Below are 13,617 nucleotides of genomic sequence, written 5' to 3' on the forward strand. Positions count from 1 at the left end.
TTTGATCCCTCGCACATCCCCCCCCCCCTCCCAGATCCCAAACAGACGACGAGGGAACCGCCAGCACTGAAGGCGGCTCGGGGGGGAGAGGTGGAGACGTTGCCTTCACCAAGTCCGGCCAGCCCTCCATCGAGGACCTCTCAGGTGGGGGATCACTCTCAGATCTGTCTCTGCGTCCCAGTGGCTCAGTTGTTTCCTTTATCACTTCAGTGAATCTGTCTGAGGCTGATTTATCTGAACGTCTCACTCAGGTGAAGACCCGGAGACGAGGAGGTTGAGAACGGTCAAGAACATCGCAGACCTGCGGCAGAACCTGGAGGAGACCATGTCCAGCCTGAGAGGAACTCAGGTCACACACAGGTACAGAGACTTTCATACTTTTAAAGAGTGGTGGAGGTGAAAAGTAACTTTTACAAACCTATCAACAAGTTTATCTCACTTCTTTAACGGGTGCATTTTATCAAAAATCCAAAAAACTGGTTACTGTTTGTAATTTAAAGGTTTTTATAATAGAATAAACGTGAAAATAATATAGTTACTACATGTTTTTTCAAGTGGGATACTTTTAGTATATCGAGTTATTTGCGATTTATTAAGTAAAGTAGAAATCTGGTTTTCTCTTCGCCTCGTCAGCACTGCTCAGAAAGAATTGTGTAAAACTGTGGGAAACAACCCTCCTCTGTTTGGGGATCATCAGAGTGCAGCGCCTCAACAGTAGCTGCCCCGGCCGAGCGGTAAACAGGTTAAATCAGGATAACTGACGGGGATTTGAGCCTGAACCGCCTCACGCTCAGCAGACTGTGTCCCTCTAGGTTTGCAGGTTTTATCCCCTCCGTGTCATCGCTTCCTTCTTTTTGTTACTTCGATCACAGGGCATGACTTTTAATGTCGTCTTTAATTCGGGCTGCGGATGCTCGACCTCGGCTTCGGCCTCACACCTCAGGGCCGACTCAGCTGCGTAGGTTCTTTTGAGGCTCTGCTAGAACGTCTCATATCCTATTTTAATTTTTATGATGCAACAAAGAATCAGATTTTTGTGATTTCATACCGTTTTCAACAACTTGCTTTGGTATTTTGTTTGCTTGAACTATTTCTTTTTGAAGAAACGTTTGCTTTGGATCTGATTCAGATTTTAAAGTGTGATCCTCACTTTTGGAAAATTGTAAACAGTCATTAGAGAGGACGTCTATGAAACTACAAACTGAGGTTTAATATCCAGTTTTAAAACCATCTACTGAAGATCTACCTTTCTCTACATGGCTTCATCTCCAACTACAACCGAAGAAGTTTTGGATTAACTTGTTTTGTGCTTTAACTTTTTGCCGCAATCATTTTTTGACAGCTGGTTCCCGTCTTTTGACTCAGTCTCTGTTTGATTCTCTCTCTGCTCAGCACCTTGGAAACCACCTTCGATGGCAGCGTCACCACAGACATCAGCGGCGGCGGCGGCGGCAGCAGCAACAATGGCGCCGCCGGTCGCAGCATCCTCAGCCTCACCTCCAGCCGCCCCTCCCTGTCCTCATGGCGACTGGGCCAGTCCAGCCCTCGTCTGCAGGCGGGCGACGCTCCCTCTTTGGGGAACGGCTATGGTGGGCGGGTGGGCGGCGGCGGCGGAAGCCAGGCAGGACGCTACCTGTACCCCGGGCACCTCCGACGGCAGCTGGCCGGCAGAGGAGGAGCCATTTGCAGCGTGGAGCTCGGAGACAGAGCCGGGGAGGACATGGACCTGGACGGCATCGCCATGGAGGTCACGGGCTACATGAGCGATGGAGACGTGCTGACAAAGAACGCTGCTCGCACCGATGATGTCACCAGCGGGTGAGTGGAATAAACACTGATGGTCATTTATAACCTGACAAGTCGGTGAGGAAATTGCTAAAACTCTAACAAGAATAAATAAATCCATGGGTCAGCCGACAGAAAGTTAACAGGTTTGTTCATTTGGCTCCAAATGCAAAACATCAGCTTCTCCATGATGAAGATGATGATGAAGATTAGCTTTTTTGTGTCTCATTGTGTTGTTAGTAGAACAACTTTCAACCAATTTGAAGACATCACCTACGGCTCTGGGAAGATGTGACGGGCTTTTCAAACTGTTTTCTTATCTTAAAAAATATATTTCAATAAAAAAAAAATGAAAATTCCATCTAATAAACAAAAAGGAAAGACAGAAGGGAAGAAAGAAAGATCACAAACTCTGAACGCTCTAATTTGTATGTGTTTCATTTGATCCTATTGGCTGAGTGCTCTTGAAAGCCAGCTTGCCAGAAGAGGGCAGTAGTGCCTTGCTCACAGGCCTCCCGTCTCAGCCTCGTGTCAAACGCTCTCCCTCAGTTTAGCATCAACAGCATTGGCAACCTTTAATTCTCTAAAAGCTCAGATCCCACCAGTATCCCATCGCTCTGTGAGCAGATGCAGAGACACCGATACGACCACAACCAGTTGGTTTGCTCTCTCAGAGCCACTGTCCATGTTGCAACAGGCCTCCTGCATACCTGGGCTGTAGCACTGTGCAATTTAAACTCCCGCTGTCATCGTTATTATCAGATGAAGCAGAAAACTGCGCTTTGAGGTGGAATCGAACATCCAGAGACAGACACACCGGGTTCTGGTGATAGATGTAAAGGTAGAGAAAGATTCTGTGTTGTCAGCAAAACACTTCCTGTGACCCTGATGCACTCGCACTGATTCACCGGCCCCGAGGCGGCCGTACGAGTCAGAGGAGCTGAGTGTTCCTGAAGCACTCGAAGGGTTTGAACCTGTGGCGGGGCACACAGAGGCTGAACCACAGCCACACCTGGACAGGTGAGTGATGGGCCCAGGTGGAAACTGGATATCCAGGCTGGTTGGGAGGAGGAAGTCGAGATGATCTGATGTCAGATCAGCAGATTTCAGGTGTTAATGGTCAGTTTCTTTGTTAGACAGTGTGAAAAATGCCAATCGCAGTTCTCCAGAGCTCAAGGTAACTGCTTTAAATTCTTAGATAATCAAAAGATATTATTTTTACACTGGAATGAAGCAAAGAAAATGAGCAAATTCTTAAATATGAGAAGCTGAAACGTGCAGGTTTTGGATTTTTCTCCTGAAAAATTATGTAAATTATCTTTAATTTATAGAGAACGTAGATCATTTTTCTGTTGTATCTGCACTTCGTATATTTTGCTGACACAGAATGGGGAGATATAGTTATTTGCTCTGGATTTCAGTTGTTTAAATTGAGGATGGATGGCACCTACAGATTGAAACTGCATTGTATCTGTTGTGTGTGTGTGTGTGTGTGTGTGTGTGTGTGTGTGAGACACATACAGAACATGCTTGGTGTGTGTATTCGCTGCCCTCAGCTACATGAACCCAGGGGACAAAGTTGATGGATGTCTGGTGAAATGAGCTTTTATTCCCGTGGAAGCTGGTGTGTTTGAGGGGGTGGAAACTGCAGAGGCATAAAGTGTATTTGTGTTTGTGTGTGTGTGTCTGTGTGTGTGTGTGTGGGTGGGTGCAGGCATGTGGGTGTGTGTGGTGGGTGGAGCCGCCCTGTGGGTTAACCATTTAAAGCCGACACAGACTGATAACCTCCCCCTCTCCCCCACGTCCTCGGGACATTGAGCAGTCGGCTCTATCACAGAGCATCAACTAACTGGTTCTTCCACACTGAGCTGGGATGTTTACCTGGAGAGGAGGAGCTGGTGGTTGTGTAGCAGCAGACAACTGTTTCCGTTCAGACGTTTTAAACAAGACATTGTCTCCCTCACCTCAGCTGGTGTCGGACCCTGATCACAGATCGTTCTCTCCGTGTTAGAAAACCTGGATCCACTCATTTATCCAGATGTGCTCCAAAATATAATGGTTCAATTTCCTTGGGTTAAGCCCCACCCCCAATTTAATTTGATGGAAGTGCTTCTAACTAACAATCAGACATGAAAACATTGGCAGAGGTTAAAAGAAAATAGTTTTCAATGCTATAAGCACCACTAATTAAATCTAAACCAGTCTGCTGAGTGTCAAATGAGGATTGATCAGCTGTGTCCGTATTTATCAAAACAATCTGTAGAAGTGTTCATCATCTAAGTGTTTGCCGCTTTTCTTTATTTTCTAACAAAGTAAAATCAATATTTCTTGGTCTGAAGCAATTTAATGACATCACCTACTCCTCTGGGAAATTATGTTGTTCAGTAGAGTTCAGGCGTCCACCGAGGCCGAGCAGTCCCCTCATGAAACCACATTTAGATTCACTAGATGCAGATTTCTATGTTAAAGAAAATGAAATAAAAAACTAAATTCTGTTCATCCTGCTAACTAACAAACAAACAAACAGACAAGAATATAACCTCCTTATCTGAAGTAAACACATCTTCCATAGACTCAGAGATTCATTCGTCATATGAGGAAATAATTGAGGGATAATTGATTTGCTCAACTTGTGGTGACGGTTGATTTGTTTTTGTCTTTGAATCCTACAACAACAACAACACGACAACACGACAACATGTTAATCTACAGTGGTTTCATTCAGTCTCCAACCCCCCTCCTCTGTTTCTCCTTCTGGTTTAACTGGCCCGTAAGGATGAGGAACCCCCCCCACACAATCACCCTCCCCTCCTTAGCTTGTGGCTATGTTGCCTCCCTCCTTCCCTCCCTCCTTCCCTCCCTCCTTTCCTCCCATCCCTCCTCCACCTCCTCCTCCACCTCTCTCAGACAGACACATCATGTGGGGCAGAGAGAGAGAGAGAGAGAGAGAGCGGCTGCATTCCAACACTGAGCTCCCACAGAGCGACTCCTTCTCACTCAGTCTGCACATGGACGCTCGCTCTCCGGCTTCACTGACAGCCTGCGCTCACCTCTGATATCACCATGCTCCAGGGCGCTCTCACCTGCTGACACCACCCGCCCCGGCAGCAGATCGGACTCCCAGGCACAGACGTGATAACAGACAGTAGCCAGACGCTTTGAAAAACCTCTGCCTTGGAGATCAGGGATCAACCCCTCACCTGGACGTGGGTTTAATCTGCTCTGGATTATCTGTGCTTCCATGTTTCAGGCAGACAGGTACGTCAGGGTGTGTGTCTGTGGTACAGCGCACGTCAAAACATCTCATCCACTGTGGAACTTGTGCGTCTGTCAGTTGCTTGGTTGTGGTTCATGAACTTGTTCTGTTTGGACACGTCTCTCCTCCTACAGATGGTTACAGGTTAACAGGGAGGCTCCGTTAGTCATTGGTGTGTGAGGGAGACATGTGTGTGTCTGTGTGGTTGAGTGGACAAATTTAGTTTTGACATCATCGTTGTGTGGGCGCTTTGTCTGATCCTCACAACTTTAAAGGGCTGTTTGAGGGAACAGCTTTTATTGTGATGGTTGAGATTAAGCAAGGGGGGGGGGGGGATAGGAAATGCATTATGTCAAGTGTCATCATAAATATAGAGAGGGGGAAACTGCCCGTTTTGTCTTCAAGGTGACTTTGGGATGATGGATGGTCCCCGTAGAGGACAGCGGACCCCCCCCCAGAGTGGATCTGTCATGGGACCCCCAGTATTTCCACTTGTTCTCATTGTCTCTCCTGTTATTGCGGAATCTGTCGCACAACATGTGTTCTCTGCTACCTGTCAGAGAAGTTGTGTCTTCACTGCTGAGCTATTGTTTGACAATAATTGGATTTGGCACAGGGAACATTAATTTATATTGCCCATAGCCACTGAATTCCAGAAAGCAAATCCTAATGCTTGAAATACTACATTTAATTCAAACAATAACACAAATTCAAATGATACAAACCATTGGAATAATTACTGATGAATGCTTTGTTTCAATGTTGTTAATCTGGGAATTCATCTTTTATCTCAAAGTTTGTTGTAGCTCTGTTGGTGCATGGTAGAAAAAAGAAGCTGAGTCCGGTTGTTTAGTTTGGACTCTTGTGAGAGATTAGCGGAGCGCTACCCGATGACCTGAGAGATTAGCCATTCAGTCACGTTCCGGTGGGAAAATCCATCTGGTCTGCTGCTGTAAAGGATTTAAGTGAGAACCAAAATGAAAACAGTGAAAGGAAAACAATCATTTAACTCATTTATCAAGTAATAAATGCCAGTTCCAGTTAAAAGTGAGGATCTGCTGCTTTGTTTCTTTTTCACAAACGATCACTGGGTTGTGTAGCCTCTTTTAACTCATTGTTTTCAAACCTAAACCAAATTTAACCAAACTCAGCTCTTATCCACCCAACATTTTAAAGAAATGAAAGATCGACTGTACAGCAGTGAAAAATTCTGCCATAGTATTCTTGGAAAGGTGGTGGAGACCAAACCCGAGTTTAAAGAACTCCAAATGAATGCTTATGTTGCTCTTGATGTTCTGGATATATACGTTGAATATGCACTAAAATAAAACCATATAAAGAGAGCTTAAGAACTGTCTGTAGCGAGCTGTAAACATTACAGAAGCTTGGTTCGCTCTCTGCTCACTCCTGGTTGCTGTTACGCTTCTGTTCCGCAGCTCAGACGTTGATTCTGTTTGACTGCAGCTCACACAAAGAGGCTCTGTCCCTAGGAAGCTCTGTGCCGTGTGTGTGTGTACTGTATATACATGTAGTTATAAATGTGTGTCTGTGCGCTGGCTTCCCTTTTGCCTGAGATCCACTCTGAGATAACACAGAAAAGTGCTCGAGTGGCTGGAACTGTATTTATCCACTCGGAGAGCGAATCGTCACAGCCCCACACAGGAAGCCTTCTTAGCATCTCATGAAGTCACACCTGAGCTGATTGAGTCAATATTTAGTTCCATTGGGAATCTCCTCCGTGGGTAAATATTTGTGGAGTCAGTTAAGGTTGTTTTAGTTTGATGGGAATGTTTGTGTTGAGGGTCTCGGCTTCAGACTGGAGCTGCTGGGACCAGTCAAACTCCAGCAACCGATAAATCAAGTCCTGGTAAATGTCACTTCACAGTAAGCAATGAAGGGAACGACCAAGTGAACCTGTGTCGGTGATGAATGTCGATATTTCGGAAGAAGAGAACAGACTCGTCCTCTGTCCTCTGTCCTCTGTCCTCTGTCCTCTGTCCTCGGTCCTCGGTCCTCTGTCCTCTGTCCTCTGTCCTCTGTCCTCTGTCCTCTGTCCTCTGTCCTCTGTCCTCGGTCCTCTGTCCTCTGTCCTCTGTCCTCTGTCCTCTGTCCTCTGTCCTCTGTCCTCTGTCCTCTGTCCTCTGTCCTCTGTCCTCTGTCCTCTGTCCTCTGTCCTCTGTCCTCTGTGCTGCCACATGAGAGACATGTGTCTTCACCCGGACACTTTGCTGTCCTCAGTGTTTGTGTGGCTGCTCTTCGGCCTGATTGATGAGGGCTCAGCCTCGGCCTGAAAAACGAGACGGATGAGTCGCTCCTCCTGCTCCGCGTCCAACAAAAGGCGTCTCTGAGGAACCCAGTGTGTGAACTCTGAGGCCAAACTCGACCAGAACAAAGTGCAGCGCTGCCCGACTTCAAATCATCCTGTCAGAGAACCTTTCATTCAGGCGTGTTCCTCATGTTTTAAGTGCCAGTGTGTGATGTGTTCTGTTGTGTTTTGCAGATACATGACTGACGGAGGTTTGGGACTGTACACGCGGCGCCTGAACCGCCTGCCCGACAGCATGGCCGCCGTCCGGGAGACGCTGCATCGGAAGACGTCGACGGGGCAGGGAGATGCTGACAGGTAGGAAGTAGATCTGAAAGTATATCGGTCCTTTTCAAAGTAAACGAGTAAACAAGTGGAATCCAATGAGCCACATTTCAAAACACTACGCTCCTTGTTCCCGTGTTTGCATGTATATGCCTCCTATTGAACACGCGGAACTTTATGTGTTTGTTCCTCTGTGGCACAGCCGGTTGTGTGAGTTTGTGCGCACACAAAGTAGTCAATGAATGTGTGTGTTTCCTAGTTTTGTCATACTTGGAAGTGAAGGTGTCTTTTGAATGCCGTGGGCTGTAGTTTTCCATGTAGAGTTAAGTAATAACTGATTTAAATACGAGCTTGTGCAGCAGCCTGTGTAGAGAGCGATGGTTGAAATGGTTTTCTGATTCCTGATCGAATGGAGAACAGCAGGAGAAACCCCATCATATCCTGTGCATTGCTCAACATTGTCATAAAAACCAACAATCAAAACAACTTGCTGCAATACAGATACAGACTATTGCACAATTTCAGGGTGTATTTGTCTTTTGAGACTTGCAACTGGTGCTCCGCCTCTATTTTTACGATTTAAATGATTTGTGCAGGTTTGTCTAAGATGTGATGCAACGAGCTTTGTTACTAGTGTAAGAAGAGCAGTGACATTCACGTGTGCGTCTTTGGGTATGTGTGTTGGTAAAGTGAGTGTTTCTTGATCCGTGGGACGTTTTCCACAGCGTCCCGGTGTCAGTGTGAGTGTCTTCAGTCTTCGGTCTTTGTCCTGTCACAGAGCTGGAGATGGATTTGGTTCCTGGGGGAGGATAGAGGTGGAGAGATGAATGAATACTGAGCCCGTATGAAAAGTGAATGAACCATTTACTTCTGCAAAAGAGTTTTTTTTTTAAATTGTGTGACATGGGCAGATTCGCTGTTGAAGCTTCCAGTTCTTCTAGCAGCAGCTTTTCCCCTAAATCCTCAGGTGTGGCTAATTTCCTGTCCTTTCAGACTTTTGACCTTTGCCCTCACACTGGCTTTGAGGCTGCATGTGCACACAAACACACACACTTACACACACACACACACACCTACACACACTCTCAGTCCTTCATAATAAACCCCTGTGGCCCTCAGCTAAACACTAACTGTCCTTCTCCTCACCTTTCTGTCCCCCCCTCCCCGGACCCTCTCCTCTCACCTCTTAGATTCCCTCTTGTTTTGATTAGAGACTGGAACGAACTGGAAACACATTAACTGATACAAGTCGGGGGATTTCTCTCTTCTTGTTTGATTTTCAGTCGCTTTCATGTTCCTCTGTGAGCTTTAATTTGAACGACCAGGCGGGTTCTCCACAAACTTCTCATTTCTTCATTCATTGATCTTCACACAGCTTTGTTATCATCTTCATAAGATAAGAGAGAGGGGGGGGGGTAAAAAGAAGAGGTGACTCCCTCACACCTCCTGAAGCCCGCCTGGTAAAATGTGCTCCTACTGCTTCTGGATTTGGGATTAATCAGGAGAGCTGGGGAAGCAGCAGATGAAAAGCATTAGCATAATACAGCCAAAGTGGAGGAGCTGGAGGGTAGAAGGGGGTCGAGTGGTTCTCTGTTGTGAAAGATGAGGCTAAGTGATTTCTTAATGGTGCAGCTTGTGCAGGTGGAGGAGGGGGAACACCTTTCCCATGTATTTCCATCAGGAGCGTCGGAGCTGCAGATCTTTCCCTCAGAGGTGTGTGTAGCCTGTGTTTGCTCTCTGGGTGTGTGTTCTACAAACCTGCTAAAGTTTAAAAGCCTCTTTTATGTCCTCTGCTTTTAAGATGTGGCGGCTGAGGAAGTGGGGGTGGGTGTGGGGGGGAAAGGTGTCTGGTGTCGCCACGACAATGGGGCAAAACCCTGGTGACCCCTGGTCGAGGAGGTCACAAGCTTCAAAAGGTCCGGCGGCTTCACCGACAGCCTTTAAGTCTTCACGCTAAACAGCCTCCAGATCAGTTCAGCGCCGCGCTAATGAGGAGCTGGGAAATAACAGTGGAGCTGAGCGGCTCATCAGGGAAACAGGAAGTCACTGGAGGTTCATATCATATCACAGGGTGAGATCAGGTGACTGTTAGAAATGCAAAGAGCAGCTTTAACAAACTGTCAACTGTATGCAAAGCAGCAGACGAGCAGGACCTGCAGGGCTAGAAACTGTCTGTGCATGTGTGTGTGTGTGTGTGTGTGTATGTGCGTGTGTGTGTGTGTGTGAATGTGCGTGTGTGTGTGTGTGTGTGAGAGCACGCTTTATCCCTGTAATTTATCCCTGAGGCAGGAGAAAGAGGAAGCAATCTGTAAGGGTCCGTCTTGCGATTTGAATTCTCTTTGTTCGAGCAAACAAAGAAAATCGTCTTTGTGGCGAGAAGCCGCTGTGAGTGTCGGAGGAGCCGAGGCCCCGCCCCCTCCTCGCTCAGGCGTTGGAGATATCATTTCTCTTTTTCCAAATGAGGGCGTGACACAAAGAGGAGAGAGAGGAGAGGGAGCAACACATAAATCTCTCAGTTTGAGCCTGATGCCTGTTTCTGTCACACGAGGAGAAAGGGGATATAAATCAGTATAATGAGGTTACAGGCCGGTTAAAGGACTTCTCCGGGATGGGTCTGGTGATGGATGTTGAAGCTGGTGTCTGAACAATAACATGTAGTACTTGTTTTTAAAGAAAACACAAACGTTTTTAATTTTACTTGATTGACGTGAGAAGCTGAATCGAGCTGATGCCAAAACGGGAATAACTAAAACACATTGAATATTATTTTCAGTTTAAAATGGCGTTTTAGAACAAAAGGGACGAATCAGGAATGATCTCCATCCTTAGCACACCTGTAATTAACACAACTCTACAGGTTGGCATGGGTTTAGAACCTGAAAATACCACAGACAAGGGGCAGCGATGGCAGAAAGTGAGACAAGGGACGTCTGTGATTGGACAAACGAGGACGTGTAACACTTTGCATCCACATCTGAAGGTGGAGTCACGACTGAGGAGGAGATAATGTGGGTTATGTTGTTGTGTGTTTCAGTTGTTAAGACCCAAACATTCTGCTTTAACTCAACTTTGGAAAGTACAAGAAAACTTACGTAATGTGATTTTTACTTCTCAAAGTCATTGTGACATCATCTTGTGACTCACTGCATCGACCAATCAGACACATCCAGGCCCACATTCCTGATAGGTCACTCTCCTGAGGGATATTGTGTAATTTACCAGGGGCTGTGAAAGCTCATCTTATATGATCAACTATTGTGAAGTCGTTTGAATTCTGATTGACTCACGGATCTGTTTCTCAAACCTGCCTCTGCTCATCGTGGTTTATCTTCACACGCATGTTCCCCTGTGCGAATAGGAAGTACAGGAAGTAACCTTTAGTGACTTCCTCTTACCTGTTCAGACAGTGACAGGTGAGACTTTGATAGTACTTCAAACTAAAAGCCCTTTTATTAAATGTTTATATTATTATGATGAAGATTATTATGTCTACCCTCATCGTGTGGAGACTGAACATGTGTGAGTACAACTGAAGTTTGGGTTGTTCTTTGTTCTGAAAGTTGTGTGTGTGTGTGTGTGTGTGTGTGTGTGTGTGTGTGTGCGTGTGCGTGTGCGTTTGTGGTTTACAAGCATCTCCTCTCTCAGGACCTTTTTAATCCCACCTGTAATATAGAAGAGAAGTTGTTGAGAACATAATATACTACTCACTCTGTCTCTCTCACACACACACACACACACACACAGACAACACACACACACACACACACACGTGCCCCGGGCTCCAACATGTTATCTCTTGTGTCAGGACTTGAGCAGACTCCCTGTTGGCCTGAGGGAGAAAGAGAGCGGTTCACCCTCCTTCATCAACTCCTCAGCTACCAGCAACACCTGGCACTCCACCTGTCTCTCCGTCTCTCCGTCTGTCTCTCCGTCTGTCCGTCTGTTTGTCTGTAGCCCCACCTCCAGCTGCTCTCCTGCTCCACCACAGTGAATATTAATCACTGGAATCGGTTTCCTCCCTCCTCCGTCTGTTCCTGATGTTCCTCGTAGAATCACAGCTCTATTCGTATGATGATCACAGGAACACGGGAACATGGTACTGGTACCAGTCCCTGGTCTGATCTGTCCTGACCTGGGACATTAACCCCTGCTCCACTCTGTTTGGTTCATTGTGGCAGAAGGAAGCTGAGACAATCATTTTCCATAACAAAGTCTCAAACCTTAGGATGTGAATAAGATGAGTGAAGTTTTCTGTGACAGGTTCTTTGGAAGAAGATAAAGTTTTAATAGATAAGATTGCCCTGATTCTCGGGATGTACTTTCATTATATGGTCGTGGATGAAAATGTTTCTTTTGAGTCTATTTGTTAAAATCAAAAACAAATTCTTAATCACATTACTATTTCTTGCTCACTGTTAGAAACATAGCATAAAAATAAAAATATTAAGTAATTAATAAATAAATTAAATAAGTCACTTTAATTAAACATGTTTATTTTGTTTGACAGCCCGTGATAACCTAACATCTTTTGTATTATAAGAGCTTCAGTGAATCATGTGCATTCACCGAAAGAGGAAAGGATTCTCTTAAGTTTAATGGCTTAAGATTTTCTGTGGTTCATTATAAATGATAGACTGCAGTGAGGTCTGAGGGTCTCGACTGACGCAGTCTGCTGTTTGGATTTGTTCTTGTTAAGAAGGGAAATGTTTTGTGTATATATTTATCTACATCTTCACCCAGAGGAGGAGGAGAAGTCGAAGAAATGCTTCTCCCATAGATGTCTGGACTCTCACAGCCTCTGACTGCCCTTCAATACTGAACCCTGCAGATGCCTCCCAGCCATGTTCTAGCTGAAAGCAGCTTTCTACTGAGTCAACACAGCGTGTGTGTGTGTGTGTGTGTGTGTGTCAGTCTGACCCACAATCTGTGGTTATTCCATGTAGGCTGTAAGGCCAGAGTTAATGATGCTCCTCCACACCCACATACTCCAGCTGCTGCACAGCGCTGCTCCACTGAAGAAATATCCATCTTTACTCAATTTATTCATATTTCCTTGTTAAAAAAGTGAATCATTTGCTATTGTGAACTCGTCTCTCTTATTGTGTTGTGCTTCTATGTCTGAAAACAGCTCAACCGACAGTTACCAAACTTCCCTTTCTTCCAATAACTATTTACTCATGTAGATTATTCACAACCCCTTTTTCCCTTGTTATTCCAGGAGACACTGGCATTTTATACTTTGTTTAAATCAACATTGGTTTGCATGTGAACAAGTCAGGGATAATCTCACTGCTCCGACAGATGTGGGTTTGACAGATTCAGAGCTCAGAGGCAAAACATGTGTGGGTAAGGATGGAGATGTGTTTTTTTGCAGTGCACCACACACAGAGCCGGCCGGCTGCCCACTTGCATGTGGGAGGAGGGTCTCGAACAGAGAAGGGTAAATGAACGAGAGGTTTGTGATACGAGGAGAGAGAAGGAGACCAAAAGACAAAGAGTCCTGAGAGAACTGATGTTTCCTTTGCCATTGATAACGTATCAGCAGAAGGTTAACCTCTCCCTCAGGGCGTCTAACAAGCACACCTGCCTCACACACACACACACACACACACACATACAATCTAAAGAGCGTGGGACATTCACAGGTAGAATAAGGGTTTTTGTCCCACACGTTCTCCATCCACAGTTCTCTTCTTGAGTTTTCTCTAGAAAGCAGTGAGATGCAGATAAATGACAGTGAGAGAAAGAACATGGAGAACAAGGTTTGAAGGAGATTTGAGGTTCTGTCCGGTGTCCCAGGTCCAGTCTGCGATCTGAAACTGTCTCTAGGGAAAGCAGAGCACAGGAGCAGGACATGTGGGACTCGTCCACTGTGAGTGATTTATGAAGGCTCTCAGCACAGGGTAGGTTTGAATCCTCCATGCCTGCCCTGACCTGAGGTCCTGGGGCGGCTGGGACGTCAGCAGGTTCGTGCAGGTTGCAGCTT

At 45.9% G+C, this 13,617-nt stretch overlaps 1 protein-coding gene across 1 annotated transcript in view; it reads left to right on the plus strand.

The window, feature by feature from the left end:
* The window catches only part of nav2a (neuron navigator 2a), a 95,094-nt gene that overhangs the window by 47,283 nt on the left and 34,194 nt on the right, over nt 1-13,617 (plus strand). The window contains exons 9-12 of the mRNA XM_062392121.1: nt 35-144; nt 252-360; nt 1,393-1,818; nt 7,542-7,664. Of these exons, the coding sequence (XP_062248105.1) occupies nt 35-144; nt 252-360; nt 1,393-1,818; nt 7,542-7,664 (768 nt within the window). The remainder of the gene's footprint in view (nt 1-34; nt 145-251; nt 361-1,392; nt 1,819-7,541; nt 7,665-13,617) is intronic.

This window comes from Platichthys flesus, chromosome 1 (assembly GCF_949316205.1).
Source record: "Platichthys flesus chromosome 1, fPlaFle2.1, whole genome shotgun sequence".
NCBI lineage: Eukaryota > Metazoa > Chordata > Actinopteri > Pleuronectiformes > Pleuronectidae > Platichthys > Platichthys flesus.